This window comes from Mesocricetus auratus, unplaced genomic scaffold (assembly GCF_017639785.1).
Source record: "Mesocricetus auratus isolate SY011 unplaced genomic scaffold, BCM_Maur_2.0 Super-Scaffold_100009, whole genome shotgun sequence".
NCBI classification, from domain to species: Eukaryota; Metazoa; Chordata; class Mammalia; order Rodentia; family Cricetidae; genus Mesocricetus; species Mesocricetus auratus.
The window spans coordinates 58,461,739-58,481,791 of NW_024429193.1; the positions used below are offsets into that span (position 1 = coordinate 58,461,739).

Consider the following 20,053-nt stretch of genomic DNA (forward strand, 5'->3'; position numbering starts at 1 on the left):
CAATCCAGTTATGATAGATTGGAAAAGGCCAAGAAGGAAGATAGAAATGAAGACCCTTGAGAGAAAGAACAATGAGGTACCCAATAATTTCATTTTGTGAGGCAACTGCAATCATGCTGGGAAGGACCAATTAAAGATAAAGATGAGTACTGAAGAATGAGAGACAGTGATGGGTTGGGAGAGCTCTATCTCCACTGATAACATTCAGGTCTGTGTCTCTGGTAGCTGGGTGCCTGATGGAGCTGAAACTAAAAGTCAGAACACTGAACCACAACAGATTTTGGAGGAAGGATGGATTGCAATGAGTTTAGTTTTGTTCATGTTGAGCCCATCAGTCATGATGGTCACTGCCTAAGGACTTTCCCATTCATAGTGCACAGCTATAAAGACAAACTTTGCTTACCTATAGGCCTGGTGCTATGTATGAGTATGCCAGAAGCTCTCAGCTTTGCTGGAGATTAACTTGTCTCTGTTCTTCGGGGAGAGTTGTGGGGTATAGGGAATAGACTGCTGGAATGGCCACGGTAGGATGCTTTAGCTAACCTAGGAGTCGTGTGTTTGGTGGTGCTGGAGACTGACCCCAGGGCCTTGCATGCTGTACCAGTGCTCACCAATGAGTTATATCCCTGTTACATCCATTTCATTTTGTTTTGAGACAGGCTAGCCTTGGACTTCCGATCCTCCTGAATCAACTTCCTTGTAGTTGGGATTACAGGCATAAACCAGTATGTCTTGATAACATGCTTTGTCTCACTCTGCAGCCCTGGCCGTCCTGGAACCTGCTTTGTAGCCCAGGGTGGCCTAGAACCCATAGAGTTCTACTTACCTCTGCCTTTAGGGGCAGAGTTTAACAGCCTGCTCCACCATACCTCTGTGTGTGTGTGTGTGTGTGTGTTGTTGTTGTTGTTGTTGTTTTGTTTGTTTTTAGACGACAACACTCACTTGACCTGATAGTTAGAAAATGACCATCAGAAAATCCCAACTGAAAGAAAAATTGCAACTGTTTAAGAAGTTTTCACCCATCCCAGGAAGAGAAAGTTGAAGAAAAGGAGATTTGAGGAGAGGAGGGACTGGGGCAAAGAAGAGGAGGAGGAGGAGGAGGAGGAGGAGGAGGAGGAGGAGGAGGAGGAGGAGGAGGAGGAAGAAGAGGAAGAGGAGGAGGGGAAGAAGAAGAAGAAGAAGAAGAAGAAGAAGAAGAAGAAGAAGAAGAAGAAGAAGAAGAAGAAGAAGAAGAAGAAGAAGAAGAAGAAGGAAGAGAACAACTAACAAATTAGAGGGGAGCTCTGAGGACTCGGTGACAGTTTAGCCGATGGCGATCAAGGGGAGGAGAGAGACAACCAGGAAAGTAGGTAGAGGTGTGAAAACAGGAAGAACTTTTAAAAGCACTCATTTCACTTACTGTGTGTGTGTGTGTGTGTGTGTGTGTGTGTGTGTGTGTGTGTCAGAGGATAACCCATTTATCATGTGGGTACCGGGATTTATGGGTCCAGGGGTTGAGCTATTCACATCATAGGGTTTAGCAGCAAGTGCCTTCACACCCTAGACCATCTCGCCCGCCTGTCAGGGACATCTTTAAGCGTAGAAACTGGGGAAGGTGACATTGGAGTGCATAGAACGAAAAGGCATCATGGTCTGGAAATGACAAGGCTGACAGACTGAGGTCACAGATGGAGAGAAACGGAGATGCTAGAGGATGCAGGGAAGCTACGTGTCTTTAGCGGAGGGACCAAAAGCGTCTGGGCGGAGCAGTTGGCAGGAAGCCTCTCGGGAGGCCGAACCTTGCCGTGTCTCCGCCTCAGCCGCAACATCTGGAGTGGATGCTCATCCACGCTGGGAGGATGCGCCCGGGCAGCTGGTGAAACCAAGGGAAACCAAGCAGAGACTGTAGTTAGGGCGCAGTGCCCAGGCCCGGGACCCATGAAGCGCACGGACAGCGAGTCCATCTGCCACCATGCGCCGCTGCCACTGCCGCCGCCGCCGTGCTGGGCTCACCATGCACCTCGCCAGGCCCAGTGGCAGCCCCCCAGCCGAGAACGGCGCCCCCCAGAGCGGGCCGGGAGCTGGGCGGTGGCTGCAGAGGAGGAGGAGGCAGCCTCGGCAGCACCCTGGATGAGGTGAGTTATGGACAGCTTCTGCCGCTGGAGCCGGGGAAGCTGCGGTGCGCTGTGTGCTAGACAGGGTTGGGATCCTGGTAGGAAATCTACACTCTCAGGAGAGGTTGTCGCCAGTGACAATTGCTGGGTAAGGTTTGGCGGGCACGCAAGAGGTGGGGGCTCCCAATAAGATCGGCAAGACAGGGCTGGGTAGAGCAGGAAGAAAGGTGTGATGCTGATGTACAGGAGAAAGCACGGGAATCCGGCTCTCTACCCTAAGGTCTTTGCTTTATCAGAGCTGGTGCAGGTGAGGTTGGAGGCAATGCCTGCTGGGTTGAGCCAGGGATGACTCAGGAGTTAGGCCAGTATGGAAAACTTAGGGGCTTTCGCAGGGACCCCATCTTTGCATTTTTCTAGCTTCTTCTTTCTCATATATTTATTTGCCTTAGCTGAAAACAGCAGAGTGGTTGGTGATGGCTCTTTCCTCCTCTGCAGCGCTGGAGCCTGCCCTGGGCCTGTTGGCTGGATGCTCTGGGTGTGTTGGCTGGATGCTCTGGGAGCTAGCTCCATCTGAACCCAGACCCTTCCTCGGCCCTGGCCTAGAACACACCCAGCAAATTAGGCCCCGTGTTCTTCATGTAGCAACAGCAAAATGAAAATCTGTCATGTTAATGTTTCCAGGAGAAGGGACAGATTGTATGGCTGCTATTTATTAAGTAAGCATGTCTTTGTCATAGGCATTTAGTTTTTTTTCCCTTCGTGGGAAGCTGGTACTTAACACTCAAACCAAAAGGCAATAGTGGTTTCAAGTCTTTGCCTTTGTCTCACTGGGATAATTAAAAAAAATCACTTTACCTTTCTAGGCCTCAGTTTCCTATGAATGGAACTGGGATTCAGATTAAAAGAGGTTTGACCTTAAAAGGCTGATAAGTAGGGTTTGTATTGCATGTTCCAAAGTCTGCAGTATTTGGGAACTAGAGAGGGGGTTCTATTCAAAGGGACTTTTGTTCATCATACCATCCTTGTTCATGAAAGAAAATGCAGTCAAATTCTGTATCCAATTATACAGTAGCTAAAAGGATCACAGTTCTATTACGAAACATATAATAAATCATTGGAAATTGAAGAATGAATCAAGAAACATTCATTTTTTATATAAAGTGAAAATTTAGCCCAAATGTAATTATGTTTTTAAAATGTGAATGTGCTTTGACCAGAAACGTCTGTATATTCATTCAAAGTTTCTTGCCCATTATTATTTAATAACTGATTTTTTTCTGGAAAGAAATAAGCACTCATCATAAAGGAATCTTTCTCACTGTCATTAAGAATAAAAATTTGTAGGGCTAGCATATGATTCTCTAAATTATGGCGGTAAGGCCTTCTTATATAGCTCAGGCTTATGGCACCACACCCTGATATCCATATATGTGTAGTGAGCTTAAAGTCAGCTTGTGACACATAGCAAATTTATGTCTCAACAACATACCTCCTGGTAAATAAATAAATAAATAATATGAGCTAATTTCTTCTCTGAATCAGTTGGTGTTAACCATGAAGATTAAATTACAAATGACAAGGCTCTTAGTCTGTGTTTCATTCAGGGCTAGAACATGTTACCCAAGGCTGGACAATTGATTGAGAACAGGGATTTATTTCCTCACGCTCAGGAAGCTGAGAGGTCCAAGATCAAGGAAACAGCAGCCAGTGATCACTTTCTTGCTGTAATTATCCCGGAACACAGGCACCTGGTTGCACAGATGTTGGAAAGAGTTTTAACAGGGACCAGAGACACTGGACCCCAGTTGACGAATCTTTGGCAGGAAATGCTTGAGCTACCAGTTATCTATACTTGTTTTATTCATAATTTGTAATTTTTGACATATCAAATGTGATTCTAATGATGGAGTTTAGCAAAAAACCTCTTTAACCTCATCTTAAGATAATCTCTGATCTGTCTCATTCTTTGGGGATGCTGTCCTACGTTGTTCAATTTGCAGCACCTGGAAATCATCATTTCATGTGGTTTTTTTTCTTTGTCCAAGTTTTTAGTAATTTCTGTCAGAGGAAAGGGAGAATGGATCCAGACCCTGTGTTAGTTTTGTGTCACTGAAAGAAAATACTTTACAGAAACAACATATTAGAGAAAAAATTCATTCCGGCTCATCTGGAGGGTTGTAGTCCATCATGGTGCTGCAGTCATAGCAGTGTGACCCGGCCTGTGACAGTGAGACATTTGCAGGAGTCATTTACATGGAAGCAGAGAATGCCTGGGAACTACCTTCAAAAATCTACCTGCCTGGTGACTACCTCCACTACCAGACCCCACCTTCTAAAGCTAACAGCCCCATGGCCTCCAAACAAGCCTCAAACCATAAGCCTGGAGGAGGGACATTTCAGAATAAACCCACAGCAGACCTTGTTACTTCAATTCTCTATTCACACTGTAAACTAGTTTTCAGTCTTACCTACGGGTTGGAATCATCTAGAGGAGAGAGATGTAGAATTGGCATAGAGAATCCACTCCTGACCCGTGCAACCAACCCTTTCAGATGGCACCAACACTCCGTAGAAGCACCCTAGATTTCTCATGCACTTCTCAGGCTGGGAGACAGAACCTCCACATTACACAAACTGTTTCCTTTTGAACCAGTATTGAGAAAAGTTTATGATGTCTTGCTGAGGTCAAGGAACAGAGATTGCTTACGTTTTCCCCCTCCCTGGCCACTTTGGCATCATGGCGAGTGTTGAAACAGGGTCTGACCCACTTTTTGTGTGAGTCACAAAAATGGAGATGCATCTAAATAAGGCGAGTGAAGAGATGAAAGGCCGTTGACGGAAATTCATGGCAGAGGCAGCAAGAGCCCAAGCTCAGCCCGCAGTGGTGAGAAGGTGGGGAAAAGGATAAGTTTAAGGATTTCTCAGTTAGGATGGAAGGCACTCATGGACCAGCCGAGTGAAAAAAATAAGAGAGATGGTGGAAACAAGTGCACTTGACCCTCTGACCCGGAGGTTCTGCCAACTGTGGGTCAAAGAGACCCCAAAGCAAAACATCACACCAGTGAAAACAATACAAATGAGGCCCAGTACACTATGAAAATCAATTGCATTTCCACTGTACTAGAAGATGTAGGGCAGCTAGCAGTATGAAGGTGTTCAGAAGGACGGGGTCAGGTTACATGCTGATTCAAAGCCATTTTTGTGGATGAGTTCTAAGCTCTACAGATTTTGGTACCCGTAGGAAATCTCAAATGAGATTCTTCAGGGGATCCTGGAAGAGTGGTCTTCCGATATATGTGAACATGAGAAGAATGTAGACCTAGGCCTTCTGGCGGATAAGGGAGTTCTTTCAAGATACCGAAAACAAAATCAATAAAGTAGATAACTAAGGGATGGAGAGAAACAACTCCATTGTTGGAGTATTTATATGAAATGGTGCTTGATTCCTCTAGTTTTTGTTTGTTTTTTTTGGTTTTGTTTGTTTGTTGTTTTTTTTTTAATTTAGCACTAGCTAAGGCCTAATTCCCGCTTCTTATAGGCTGAGGGTAGAAGATGGAACAAAAACAAAGTGTCATTCGAATTCTTAGTCAGGGTTTCTATTGCTGTGACAAAACACCATGACCAAAAGCAACTTGGGGAGAGAAGAATCCATTATGCTTACTCTTCTAGGTCACCATTCGTCATTGACATCAGGACTAGAACTCAAACAGGGCAGGAACCTGGAGACATGAGCTGATTGGAGGCCATAAAGGAGTGCTGCTTACTGGCTTGCTCCTCATGGCCCAGTCAGCCAGCTTTCTTAGAACACCCAGAACCACCAGTCCAGGGTGGCACCACCCACAGCAGGCTGTGCCCACCGCCATCAATCACTAATTAAGAAGATGCCCAACCTTATGGAGGCATTCTCTCAATTGAGGTTCCTTCCTTTCAAATGACCCCAGCTTGTGTCAAGCCAACATAAAACTAGCCAGCACAGCTGGTGAGGACCCTTTGTAGTATCAGAGTACCTGCCTACTGGGCTTCACACAATGACCAAATGTCGATGTGTTCATGGCGGGAGGGCAGTAGCAGACAGAGGGAAGGTGTCTCCAGGTGACACTCCAATCCCTTCAAATCACTTCCTTTCTGAGTCTTACTTGCTAAAGCAGTTTCAGAAGTTGATCCAAAACTTGACCCCACAGGCTCTAAACAGACTCTGTAATGACTGTATCAGTATCCATGGTAAGCAGTACAGCCAGTCATTACCATTAGCTTTTGATAATTTAAATTATCAATGATGTTTTAGCTTTCCAAAGGGTGGTGGTGCACACCTTAAATCCCAGCACTCGGGAGGCAGAGGCAGGTGGAGCTCTGTGAGTTCAAGGCCAGCCTGGTCTACAGAGCAAGTTCCAGGACAGCCACACAGAGAAACCCATCTCAAAAAAACAGGAAAAAAGTTATTTATTTTATGTGTAGGAGTAGTGTTTTCCCTGCATATATATATATATATATGTGTGTGTGTGTGTGTGTGTGTGTGTGTGTGTGTGTGTGTGTGTGCGCACGCGCCTGTGCCCAAGGATGTCAAAAGATGACATAGGATCCCCTGGAGCTAATGTTGCAGATGGCTGTGAGACATGATGTGGTGCTGAGGACCGAACCTGGGTCCCCTGGAAGAGCAGCAAGTCCTCTTGACCACCGAACTGCCTTTCTGCTCTATAAATAATGTTTCTGAGTACATGAGGCATGCCAGGTGCTGTGCTGTGCACCTTATAAGCATTCAGTAGTCACTATGACCCTGCAAGAATGATACTAAGTATTACCCCCAATTGAATAAAAAGTTAAGCAGTTTGACGCAGTCACACAGCTATGGAGTAGTAGACTTCATGATTAACAGGCAGGTGTGCTAAATGTCCATGTGCTGCACATTGGAGTAATTATTGTTTTGTCTATGTTTACAAACACTTCCTTTGAAATACCATTAAGTCTATATTTCCTTAAAAAGTGAATCAAAACATAACCGTGAGTTCATAAAAATCAACTATAAAATCCTTTGCTAAAACCTAGACAAAAATGACCTTTCCTCCAGTCGGCATTCATTTGAATAGGCCACTGGCTTTAAAACAGTTAACTGTATTACAAAATCTGACCTTGTAAGGACTTACTTTCTAATTCATACAGCAGAACCCATGAAGGTCATCGCAGAGAATTGAATGACTTGTTTAAGAAAATAAAAAAAAAAGAAGTGGGCATGGAAACAACTGAGAATATATCAAAAAGCATCAGAGTACTTTATTTGGGTTAATAAAAACTTCAAAGGCGAATCTGGGACACTTTTCAGACAATAAAGTGGGTGGGGCCTCCTGCCCAGAATAATAGGCACATGCATTCACAGTTTAGCCCATCTTGTGCCCACATCCACCACGCATCCACTCTCCCACACCAACTGGCAGAAGGTGAACCAATGGGAGGAATGTTGACATGGAGAAGCTACCCTAGAGAACATGCAGAAGCAACCTCCCTTCTCAGCATCTGTGTTAGTGGCAAAGCACTAGGACCAGCTTATGAAAGAAAGAGTTTATTTGGGCTGTCCACTCTGTCTCACAGCTAGAGCTGGTAGTCAGTGAGGTCAGGAAAAATAGGACTGAGCTGAAGAGCGTGACCCAGGTATCTGTCGAATGAGCTCCTAGCTATACATACTTCAGTAAGGCAAACTGAGAGCAGAATCTGGCAAAGGGATAGCCAGGCACGTGGCCAGTAGTCCACCTCCTTAAGCTAAGTCATGGAGCTATGATCCAGTGCCCTACACAGAGGGTGGATGAGAAATGGCACAAAAACCAGGCATGGTAGTGCGTGTCTGCAATTCCAGAATTCAGAAGTAGGACAAGGAGGATTGATTGCCACAAGATCAAGACTGATTGGTCTACGTAGAGAGTTCCAGGACATCCAGGGACACAAGGTCAAAGATCCTGCCTCAAAACAACAAACAAACAAACAAAACTACAAAGGTAAAAGAATCAAACACAATACCAGAGAATGCTGGCCCTACGAACCAGACATTGATAAGGATGCAGGAAGACAGGTCTATGATGCCCCACCACTAGAAGATAAGCAAAATGCCTATAGAAGTGTGGCACGTAGCAAAAACATATACAACAGATGAGGTGTGAGTTTGTAAAAATAGTTCAACTACACGGAATAGAAAGGGCCAAATGAAATATATCTGCAGCAGCAAGATAGATTCTGCCAGCAGGGGTCACTTGTGGGTGACTTTTATTGTCACAGCATCCAGATACCTTGGATGAGCAGCTGTTAAAAGTGGAGAGTCTCCAGGTTGGAAGTGTCTTAATCAGCTAGAAGTCACTATGTCACTATAGCCTGTGTATAAAGCATGAAGGAAGCAGGCCTGCTTCTTGTCATGTGACATAAGAGTCAAGGTGAAGTAGATTTGTTTTTTGAGTGGTACAGACAAAATGCTTGAAGTTCAGTGTGTGTGTGTGTGTGTGTGTGTGTGTGTGTGTTTAAAAGACAGCATCATGAACAATGACATTCTAGAGCCAAGAGTGGTGGCATACACCTGTCATCCTAGCACTTGAGGACGTGGAAGCAGAAAGGTGAGGAGTTTGAGACCAGCCTAAGTTATACAAGATGCCTTCTCAAAAGCAAACAAAACAAGTCTAAAACAACGATAACAACAAACATCCACATTCTAGTTACTTTAATGGTTGCCTTTGAAGTAACTTCATCTTTCTCTCTGACCACCCCTACTCCCTTCTCTGTTCCATCATCTTACTTGCAGTTGAGATTTGAAACTTAAAAGTTGGTCAAACTAACTAGCCTTGTCTCATATTGTGGGAGGTGCCCCAGCATGTATGTGGATGTCAGAGTGATGTAGTCTAAGGGTCCAAGGATGGGTTCTTTGTTTGTTTGTTTGTGCCAAGAATTAAAAGTTAGGAAATGTGTCACCAGAAAGCTTAGGGAGTTCCAGTGGAGCCGCCATATGATACCTGGGAAGCTAGGGTTTCCTATTCAGTGTTCTTAGTCTCGTTAATAAAATAATACAAGAATGGATTCAAACAGAAGATTGAGTTGAAAAGGAACACCTTAGGACAGGCAAGATGTAATTCTCACAGCTGCCGGAAGGGAGGCGGAGAATGGAGAAGAGAGGTTAGTTAACAAGAGCCATGTTGCAGCACAGAGGCCAACCACTGGGTGGCAGGCAGCTACAAGGTGAGGGGGGGAGTGTAGGAAAAGGCGTGTGGAAAGCCACAGTGTTAGTCAGGGAGTTTAAAAGCCTATTTATGCTCTGACCAACATCTGAAAGAAAAAGACAGAAGGAAAAATTTGCACCTTTCTGAGTTGAACCTCAGGAAGGTGAGCATACCCAGAATGAGTTCTCTCTTTCCATCTTTTCGTGGTTTCCAGGGATCACCCAAAAGCCATGAACCGGCTGATCTCTCTCTCTTTCAGGCACAGTTATTTTACCTTATGGAATCTTAAAAGGGCCATCTGCTGCCTGACAGTTCACAACTCACAGGCAGAGAGCTGTGGCTAACAAGGTCGGTGGAGCCTGGCACAGGAGAGGGGTTTGCCATCTAACCGTGCATCTTGGCATGCCATCCAGGAATAAATAACTAAGGCCATAGCTAGGAGGAAGGAAAGTACTTCCTCCCATAATTTACTTCATAATGAGTCCTTGAGTGCACATGCGTGTGTGTCGGCCGGAAGTCAATCTTGAGTATCATTCCCTGGGAGTCCTCCACTTAGTTTTTTTGAGGCAGAGTCTCTCACGTGTGCTGGGGATTGAACTCAGGTCCTTATGCCTGCACAGCTGGCACTATGCCAACTGAATCATCTTCCCAGCCATCATAAAAATTTTAGCATTCGTTTTGCTTTCTAAAATATTGTATTAAAGAATCATTTATTGACTTTTGCTTCATCGGACTGATAGGAGAATAGAATTCACTCATATCCAGGATAAATGACTGTTAGAGGTTTGTTCCTCTTTTGGTTAGAAGTGCCAAAAGCTTGTTATGAAGTACAGCAGTGGTGGGGCTAGCATGAAAATGGGGGCAACTGCATGCAGGCTGTGCGATTTTTCTCATTAGAACTTACTTGATGGTGTAAAGCTTTCTGGGGCTGCTCCTTGATGTTTTTGAACTCCTGCCAGCTGAAAGAAGGGGGGGACCCAGCTGTTTTAAACTGCCAAGAAATTGGCTTCCAGCAGTTCTAAGTGTGGGAGAGAGAATTTGTCTTTGTATCTGCTTCGCCTTTGTCTTGGAGTGACTATTTGATGAGCCCTCTTGATTATGCAGATGTGAGCAAAGTGCCAGTTAGGGGTAGCTACTGATAGTTAGTTGTCAAGAACTTGGCTTCAGGGACTTCAGATGAACAAAGTTTTCTGTTTAATGGGGACAAAGGCTGCCCTAGAGGAAGGGGTGAAATCACAGATACTTAATAATTTTAATTAGTATTAAGAAATAGTGAAATCCTTAGTAGTGAAGAGTCCACATTGTGCTTCCAAATGAGTCATCTGGATAGCAGCAATAATTGTGTGTAAATGTGTGGAGAGGGGAAATGCTGTGGAAACCAGCTAATGAATGGTCAGTCAAGTAAAGATCTGTAAGATTTTATTGTGCTATTTTGCAACTCTTCTCGGAAGTAGAGAAAAAATATGAATGGAAATACATATTGTTTTAGTTTTTTGTTTTTGGTGTTTTGAGATAAGTTCTCTCTATATAGCCATGGCTGTCTTAGAACCCTCTCTGTAGACCAAGCTGACCTCAAATTCACAGAAATCCACCTGCCTCTGCCTCCTGAGTACTGGGATTAAAGGTGTGTACTACCACCGCCTGGCAAATGGAAATATTTTTTAAAACCAAAGATAGGTTACACATGTATGTATGTATGCATGCCTGTATGTATGTATGTATGTATGTGTGTGTGTGTGTATGTATGTATGTATGTGTCTTCCTTCCTTCCTTTTTTCTAGCATCTGTCTGTCTTAGAGATATGGTAGCAGATGGCTACATTCAAAGACAAGGACCATGGGTGGACGTGACTATATTGTTCCCAACAATTTTTTTAATTAAAAAATCCAGCCTCAGCTTTAAACAGGGGTTTGGCATTCCACTTACACATCCTCCTCATGGGTCCCAAGCTAGCCTGGATTGCTTGATGTCTGCTTAGGGCAACTTGCCCCATCCTAGAAGAGGACTCAGGCTTTAGTGATGGTGTATTGTCAAGAATGCTTGGAAGCTCCATAGGAATTTATGTCAGTATTATTTCTGTTTCCAGAAATGTATTCATTGACCATAGTAGCAGTTTGCACAATTTTTAAGGCTTATTATCTATTCTCAAAACAAGGAGAATTACACAGAAATCACACAAGTCTTTTCTCACTGTTCCAAAGCCCTCTGAGAAATTTACATACTGCATGTCTTGCATGATTCCCCCTCCCCCAACATCGGATGCGCATAAACAGTGGGTGTTGAAAGGATGGGCTGGAGTTTCATGAGTAAATTACCACCAGCTGTCTGAAGGCTTGTTCTTAATTTCCTTCTTTGAGGTTTTGTTACAGCTGACAGACAAGGCTAGCCAATGAAGGGGGTGGTTATGAATACACACACACACACACACACACACACACACACTCACACACACACACTCCTGAAACACAGAGGGAGAAGGAAGTTAGGGAGACTGCTTATTCAGTTTCAGAGCTTTGTCTTATGATAAGGCAGGAAGCTGATAAATGGAAATTAGTGATCACTGGCCTAGGCCTAGGGAGCAACTTGTAGCAGAACTGAAATTAATTTATAACTGCTATTTTAGAGTCAAGGAATCCTGTGCAGTATGTGATCATCAGTTTTTAAAAGGCTATGATTTATTGAATTTTTAAAACACACCCAGCAATCAATTCAATGCAGACAGTCTTGTTTTGTTCTCAAAGTGACCTGTCAACTATTTATTGTCATTTACCTTATTTCACAGAATATAAACACGCTGTAAATAGCCTGACCAAAATTCCAGGGCTGGACTACAGAGCCACTAGTCCAGCAGCTGCCCCTTCACCTGCTGTGTAGTCTTCTAACCACACCCCCTCCACCCAGGCCAGGCTTCAGCTACTGCAGAGCAGCACTTTCCATTCCTGCAGAGCCAACCATTTCTCCCAGGTCACCGTTCTCCCCATTAGGTCCTCCCTGGAGCTAATAAGACATGTAGCAGTTTTGAACTTATCTACTCCGCTAGAAGAGATTTTCACCACGTGAAAGTTCGTGTGTACTTGTCTCTCTGTGTGTACAGATTTCATATCCACAGATCCAACTCGCCGTATCAGAATGGTTAGGGCTCAAACTCTGTGTGTATAAAATGCACACAGACTTTTATCTTGTCATTATTTCTTTCCTAAAATCGTTTATGTGTTTTATCATATGGTGTTTTATCATATGTCGGTGCCTTGTGCACCTGGTGCCATGGAGGCCAAAAGAGGGCTCCAGATGGGCTGGTACTGGACTTACAGACCATTATGAGCTGTCATGTGGGTGCTGGGTCTCAACCTGATTCTCTGCAAGAGCAGCCATCTCTCCAGCCCCCTTAGGAGGCATTCTAGATCCAAGCAATAACACAGACGATAGATATGTACCGTGTAAATAGTTGGTGTACTGCAATGTCAAGGAATTAACAAGAATCCTTTCATTCCTGTGCTGTCTTAATCCCTTTCAGCCCATACTGATCCCATTCCCTGAAGAGCTGAAAGGGTGTCTTGTAAGTTAATTTATAATTATCTCCACTGGACAAAAGCCACACCCACATTTCTTTCCAAAAATGTGCCTTTTTACTCAGTTGGTCTACCCCTATATCTAATGTGGGAAAATGGACCTGTCAGGTTTTTACAAACTTCTTTGTTTGTTTAAATGGAAGGACAGATGAGGCTCTTCCTTACATATTTTTGGAGGTCTCCATGGGTCTAACAATCACATCTTAGATTTGATTTTTGTCTTGAAGCCACTTCTTTTGTCGGGGAAGTGGTATCCCTCTGTGTATCCCTAGCTATCCTGAAACGCATTCTGTAGACTTGGCTGGCCTTGAAGTCACAGAGCTCTGCCTGCCTCTGCCTCCTGAGTGCTGGGACTAAAGGTGTGCACCACGACCACCTGGCTGAAGCCACTACTCATTTTGAAAGCTTTCACTGACTGAAAAGATGAGAAACAGTTGGGTTGGGTTTTGTTTTGTTTTGGTTTGGTTTGGTTTTTATTTAACAAGCCTGGCTCTTCACACGCCTCTAAACTCTGCTCAAAAAACTGAATGGCCCATGCTGACCATGGTGGCTCCTACTTATACACAGGGAGTTTGAAGCCATTAAGGGAGACCTGTCTCCAAAAACAAAGCAAAAAGCAGGATGTCTCTTTTTTTAAAACTAGTCTTTTTTGTACACACTTTATCACAATATGACTTTTAAAAGCCTGTTAGTGATTTTGGTTGGAGAAGAAGCCTGTTAGCATTTTTGAAACTCTACCTGATCATCCTCAAACATTTTCTGTTTTCTATACTGATTTATATACTCTTTCTGCTAATACACAATACAGGTTATTCCCTCCCCCCCCACCGGTCCTATGCAATAGTTTCTTCAGTGCCCTCGTGGCTTTCCATCAGGCTTCTCAAGGTCCTTCCCCCAAAGGCCTGCCGGCACCTGCTGCATCTGTATATTACAGTCACTGTTCAGTTACAACACCTCACTTCTAGATATCAAGTTCAATTCCAACTGTTTATTGTTGTTTAGCAAATTATTCTCACATTTATAAGATTAACACAGTAAGTGTTTTCTTAGATTATTGTTTAGGGGGGTCAATAATTCTAATATGGTTCAGAGGACAGGTGTACCTCCCATCACGGCCACATGGGCAATTGTTTGGTTTTGTCCAGTTGATGGCATTGCAATGGGAGCTGCTGGCTCTTTTGTTCCACTAAGCCTCTGTTCTATTCATAGTCTGGGGCCTTGCCACATTGTTCATCTAGCAGTGTAGTTTGATTTCTAATCTGGGAGACTTCTTATTGACCTACCCTTGACAGTTATACGTTTGAACAGAGGTCTATTAGTTAAGTAAGTTCCTCAAGCTAATATAAGTTGAAGAGTGAGAAATTGTAATCTACCTCTCAATGGGAAAAGTATCCAAGAAAATGTGTCCTTGATTTTAGGACAATTCACTCTGTCCTGAAAGGATAGCCTAACTCAGAGTTAGGGAGATGAGCAGGGCACTGTGAGGGACAAGGAAGAGACCTGTTGACCAATCAAGTCAGTGGAATGAACTACAGTGATCAGTGAAGTGATGGGCACTTAGGTGTATTGTCCTCCCAACCAAGTGTGCAGAGAATGTTAGGTGTCAATCTCTGGGAAGTCATGCATAATGGGCAGGTATGACATTCTAGAACTAAACTTACTGGAACCAGATCTCAGCTATGAACCTTGTTATTAGACAATATACTCTATCTCCGGAGAAAAGTCCAGCCCCTCAGGAACTTAATTTTTGTATTTTTACCTTATTTCAGTGTAGGTCAACAGAGAGGCTCCAGTCATTCCAGTCCCTCGGAGACCTAGGTTGGTGAAAACCTTGGCTCAGCACAATTGCTCTTTCAATATTAACACAGCAGTGGAAAACAGATTAGGCTAGTTATATTCTGATTCTCAGCATCTACGTTCTGCTTAGAAACGATGAGTGCCTCTTATACTTTAAAGCCCAAACCAAGTGATGCTTCATTTACTAAATTCCACAATTAATTTTAAATGGGGGTGAGAAATGGTAAAAGCTAGCATGTATCTCTAAAGGAAAACTTGACAAAAATTGTGGGAATGCTGCAGAGAGTGGCTGGCAGGATATATCATAGTCACACAAATGCCTACCTTTCACTCCTGCACTCTCTGCTTAGACTGTGGGGTTCCACTAATGATTTTGGACTCCCATCTACTTATTTTGTGGAATATGGTAGAAGGAACAGTTTGCCAGTTCTGAGCAGAGACCTAAGGGACATCATAAGTGTTACTCAACCCTCTTTCTCTGCTACCCATTGTCAGGAGAAGAGCATTCCTCAGGCAGATGCTGCTGCTTCTGTATGGGTTCTGAAACAAGAGGTCTGTGGAGCAGACTTAACCCACAGCCAACCCATCTACCCTTCAACCACAGGTCCCTGAGCGTGAAAGGAAGGTCTGCAAACGTCTGAGCCCTGGGGGCTGTGCTGAGTCACTCCGTTTCAGCAGAAAGATAACTGACACACAGTGACTCACCTCAGAGGGATTTCACATAGACTGGATAATGCTTCCCGAGTAAGCATATGTACAGGAACTTATTAATTATATTATAATAAATGTAGAGGAAAATGAAATGGCATTAGATTATATACTAAGTAGTAACATATAACCAAAATATCTTATAACTATCAAATTATTTCTCTATGATATAAAATTAATGACAAATCTTACTACTAGTGAACCAAATGTAAAATGATAAAATTAGGGTCATTTTACCATATCAGTATAATAATTTAGTAACCTCAAAAAGTAATTTGTCTTAGTCTGTTCCTGTTGCTATAAGAAAACACCTTGGACTGCATTATTTATAAATGATAGAACTGTGTTTGTCATAGTTCCGGAGGCTGGTTAGGTTGAGATGAAGGTGCTGGCAGACTATGTGTAGTGAGGACCTCTTCTCTCTGTCCAGATGTTTCCTTGTTTTTCCCTCCTTCTGACGGGACACAGAGCGTATCCTGACATGGTAAGAGAGACAGAGGGCAAAAGAAACCAGCACGTTTTCTTCAACCTCTTTTTATAAGAACACCATCCCATTCCTAAGAATATAACACTCATAGCTTAATTCCTCCCCAAAGACCTTATTTCTTAGGCCCACTCTTTATGTTCCAATATAAGAATTTTAGAGGGATCTGTACATTCAAAACACAGTGATGGGGGAAGTCCTTCTGTGTATTTGTTGATGAATAAAGCACTGTTGGCCAATAGGGAAGCAAGATAGGTGGGACTAGGAGTCTAGGAGGATTTTGGGAAAGGTAGCGAAGAGAGTAAGTTATCGCCATGTGTTCCTGGGGAAGAAAGGATGGGTCAAGATGCCGTCCTCAAAAAGATAAGTCTTTATAGAAATATATATTAGTAATTATGGGTTAATAATTAAGTCAGAGCTAGCTAATAAGAACAAACAGCCAACAGCTTCAAAATAAATATAGTGTCTCATGTGTTACTTGGGGGTTGAGACAGAGCGGGACCCAAGCAGCTGGTGGGAAGACTACACGTTACAACACAGCACAATTAAAGAATGACAGAATAGAGGCAGAAAAAATGCTCACTAAAGTGTTATTTGACACTGATATTAGAAATGGCATACCTATTCAACAAAATAATATTAATTAGGCTGCAGTTCTATCATAGCATATATTAAAGCATTGGAGTATAAATATGACTATTATCTGAAAACGTGAATAAATACATAACAAGTGGAAAGGGAAGGTTGAATGTGTAGATATAAGCTGTAATTATAGGTACATAAATATGTACCAATCAAACACGACTAAAAGAAGCCTGGAGAAACGTAAGCATTTATGCTAGATTTGTGCTATCTAGACAAGTGTTTTTATTTTGAAATTTAAGAAGAAATTTTTTTAACCATAGATGTGAAAGTTTTTAGATATCAAATAAATTTCTTTCCTCACGAATGCATTCATGGGTGTAAGTGAGCTTGTATTTGCATTAAAAAGTCCATTTTTAAAAGACCAGAGATTTCACAAGCTTTAAATATCAATTACCACTAGGTATTAAGAGTTACCTTATTTTATACATAATTTTCTGTAACTTATGAATGGTCTGCAGTAAACATGTTATAAATTTTTGAAGAGAAGAGTTATTTCAAAAACACACAAGTATATTTTTCAGCCTGGCTTCTGAGCGGCTACAGTTCACATAGTTAGTGCCTATCTCTTCTGAAGCAGTGCATGTCCGGCTGTAGACAGAATCTCTCTCCACCGCTCAACAGCCCATAATTTGATTTCAGACACAACTAAGTATAGCATCTACTTTGGCATGAGGAATGGAAACCTGAGCTCCCTGCCCCTCCCCCAAGGCAACAGTAGATTCTTTTCAAGACAGGTGGCTTGTGGATCTTGCCTAGTGTCAAACTGGACCTTAATTTTGTCCCCTCCTGGTAACATTTTAAATGAACATAAGGGAAGAAAAGATTCCAATCTCAAGAGCAGTGTGGTTCAGCTGCAAACTGATTTGGGAGATTCTAGATTGGGGTATTTTCAAACTACTCCTCTAAACTTGGGCGGTGTTTGTTATGAGGCACTCTCCTCTCTGCTTCTTATAAGTGATTAGAACTAATCTAAGAAACAGTTTTCTGCCACAGGACAGGCTCTTTGCAGTTCTGCCAGAACTCACACATGTCAGGTCTCTCCCAGAGTCTAAATGCAAGACTTCCTGAAAGAATGGATTCCTTCTAGAAAGCCTTGTTGGTCTATCTTTGGAGATTTGGAGAGCATAGCTCTGAGACATGCCAGTAGTCTTATCAGAGCCTGGGCAGGGTCAAGCTTTCTTGTTCTTAAACATGCTATCCACAAACAAATCTAACTAAATTGGCATTGCCAATTATAAGTACTAGAAAGCTTTCTGAAAATTAAAATTCCAAGCCAGGCCGTGGTGGTACTCGACTTTAATCCCAGCACTCAGTTGGGAGGCAGATGCAGGCAGATCTCTGCGAGTTCAAAACCAATCTGGTCTACAAAGCAAGTTCCAGGATAGCCAGAGATACAGAAAGAAACCCTGTCTCAATAAATAAATAAATAAATAAATAAATAAATAAATAAGTTAAAATGCCAGTGGCAAAGCTATTGATAACAGTGATCGTGTGACTTAATAAAAAGGTTTATTTCAGAGTTAAAAGGGAGCTCCAGGCGGCAAGCCCTCTAATTACAGCATGTCTGTCTTGTTAAACATTGGTACATACATAGATGCACAAGGTCTGGGCAGCCCCCTCCTTGGAAGGAAAAGCTTTGCATGTGATCTCAGAACAGCCTCCACGGAGAGTCGACTTCCTAGGGGCCACTCTTAAGGCTCTTAAGGCGTTAGGATCATTCTGGGATGTTCAGGAGCCCTGTGAGTCCTGGGATCTTCTGGTAGAGCCTGGTTGCTGTGGGAACCAAAAAGGAAGGAGGCAGAATAGTGCAAAAGCGGGGGTTAGTTGAGATGGGGGCTGCTAATAAGACTGCAAGGTTTGGTTAGGAAGGTTACTTCTTGAGGAAGTTTCTGTCCGTGGATGACTGGTGAAACTAAAACGGGTCAAATCTCTCAGAAAATCACCTTGTGCCCTATGACGCTCTAGCAGGCACACCTGCATTCAGTTGGATCTCATCCTTCCTAGACACCCATCTCTGCCTCGGAGGTTACCTGAGGGTGGGTGACGCAGGCGCAGGGGAAGACCACCTCTCCAAGGTGCTCCCTTGCAGCTGGCTGGTTTTATCCAAAGCCCCTACTGGGACGAGCGAGAGACAGGAGGTATGAAGAGGGCCATCGAAGGCCACTCCTGAGATATCATCACTCAGCCTGCGAGGGAGGCGGTGGAGGCCGGAGGGTGTGTGCCGCGGCGTGTCACCTGGGCGGGTCCTGGGCCGCAGGGAGCCCCGCCTCCGCTCACTCGCGGTTGACAGCTCAGCTGGTGCTGATCTGCTCGTGCCAGCCAGTCGCGTCTCAGCCTGGGAGCGAGTGCGCCCGAGGCCTGGGCTGGGCAGTATAGCAGCGTCCAGCCACCTCCTGAGAACAGTCCCTGCCTTGTGCCCCGCGCACCGTTAGCTCAGGGCGCGGCCGCGGCCCATCTGCTGTCTCTCCAAAAAGCGGAGAGCAGACCTCGTTCCTCCTCCGGCGCCGGCGCCCAGAGGAGCTGGGGAGGAGGAAAAGACTCAGGCTTTTTGCGCTGGAGACTCCTGGGCACGGCTTGATATCTTCCCGGGCTGTGGCCACCCCCGGGTGAGTGGCGCCCCGAGAGCGTGGAGAGCGCCTGGATCATGGAGCAGACCTGGGCCAGGTAGGGAAAGGCTTCTCCCTCACCGCCTGTGGGCTTGGAATCCCTGCCTTGTTCCCTGCCCCTGCCGCCCCTCACCACTAGAGGCCTCTGAGCGCTCCCCCTTTCTGTCTCCCTGGTTCCCAGCCCACCTCTGTCTGCCTCCCGCACGCGCTCTGCTCTCTGGCGTGTTCCTACCTAGGCGATTCTCCTTTTCACCTACTCCTGACGTCAAAACCGCCCCGGGTTGCCAGGAAGTTTTTCTGTAGCCGTGTGTCCGCTTGTCTCTTCCTAGATTGGAAGGATTTTTTTTTTTCTTCTAGAGACTGGAGAGACTCCAGTAGACTTCCCCCAGGGATACCTTTAGTTCCAGAGATACCTTTAGTTTCCGGTACTTTTAACGTGTCGGGTTCGTTCTCACTCTGCCACGTTTTCCACCTCTACCTCACCCTGCCCTAGCCACATGCCAGCACCCCACAGAGGCCAGTACCGCTCCTCGCCTGAGTTCACTATGCAAGAGGGACTGAAAAGTCTCTGGGCACCCTCCACTGCCCAAACCGAGGTCAGGGCCGGTCTGGGTAGGTCGGTTGCAGAGATGGTGGTGGAATTCTGTCTTCTCCACCCTCTATCCCACTGTTCTCTAAATATGCTTTAAAAGGGACCTCCTTCCAGTGAGTGATAAGGAGTAGGGACCCCAAATTAAGACAAAGATTTCATTTCTGTGGTTTTTGTTTTTTGTTTGTTTGTTTTTTGAGGGAGTCTCTGGGTGTATGAGGACTGTATCTCAGATAGGCTCTTCATCACCCGGATTTAGCCATGGGAGATTGGCGTGGGGCCAAGTGACTGTTCTGACTCCTGAGACAGTGAAGGCTACAAACCCAGAAAGTAAATTGGGGCTCAACAGAAAGTATGCAAAGAATAGGGTTTCCC

General features: G+C 44.2%; 1 protein-coding gene and 1 long non-coding RNA gene across 11 annotated transcripts in view; one reads left to right on the top strand and one right to left on the bottom strand.

Annotated features, from left to right (window-relative positions):
* Positions 1–1,597: 1,597 nt before the first annotated feature.
* The window catches only part of LOC101838805 (myomegalin), a 188,589-nt gene continuing 170,133 nt past the window's right edge, over positions 1,598–20,053 (top strand). For 6 of the 10 annotated variants that reach the window (XR_001197344.3, XM_021235421.2, XM_021235422.2 and 3 more), the window contains exon 1: positions 1,607–2,114. Coding sequence is in view for 9 of the 10 variants with exons in the window: in XM_021235421.2 (XP_021091080.2) it covers positions 1,684–2,114 (431 nt within the window). In the remaining variant the exon portion in view is untranslated. Of the gene's footprint in view, positions 2,115–18,988; positions 19,148–20,053 lie in introns of those variants that run through there. The other 4 variants (XM_013123790.3, XM_040752165.1, XM_040752166.1 and 1 more) reach the window with 3 other exon arrangements.
* On the bottom strand, positions 17,976–18,780 carry LOC121142389. The gene is made up of 2 exons (XR_005879401.1): positions 18,514–18,780; positions 17,976–18,256 (listed from the first exon to the last, which is right to left on the bottom strand). It is a non-coding gene; the product is annotated as an uncharacterized LOC121142389 (long non-coding RNA).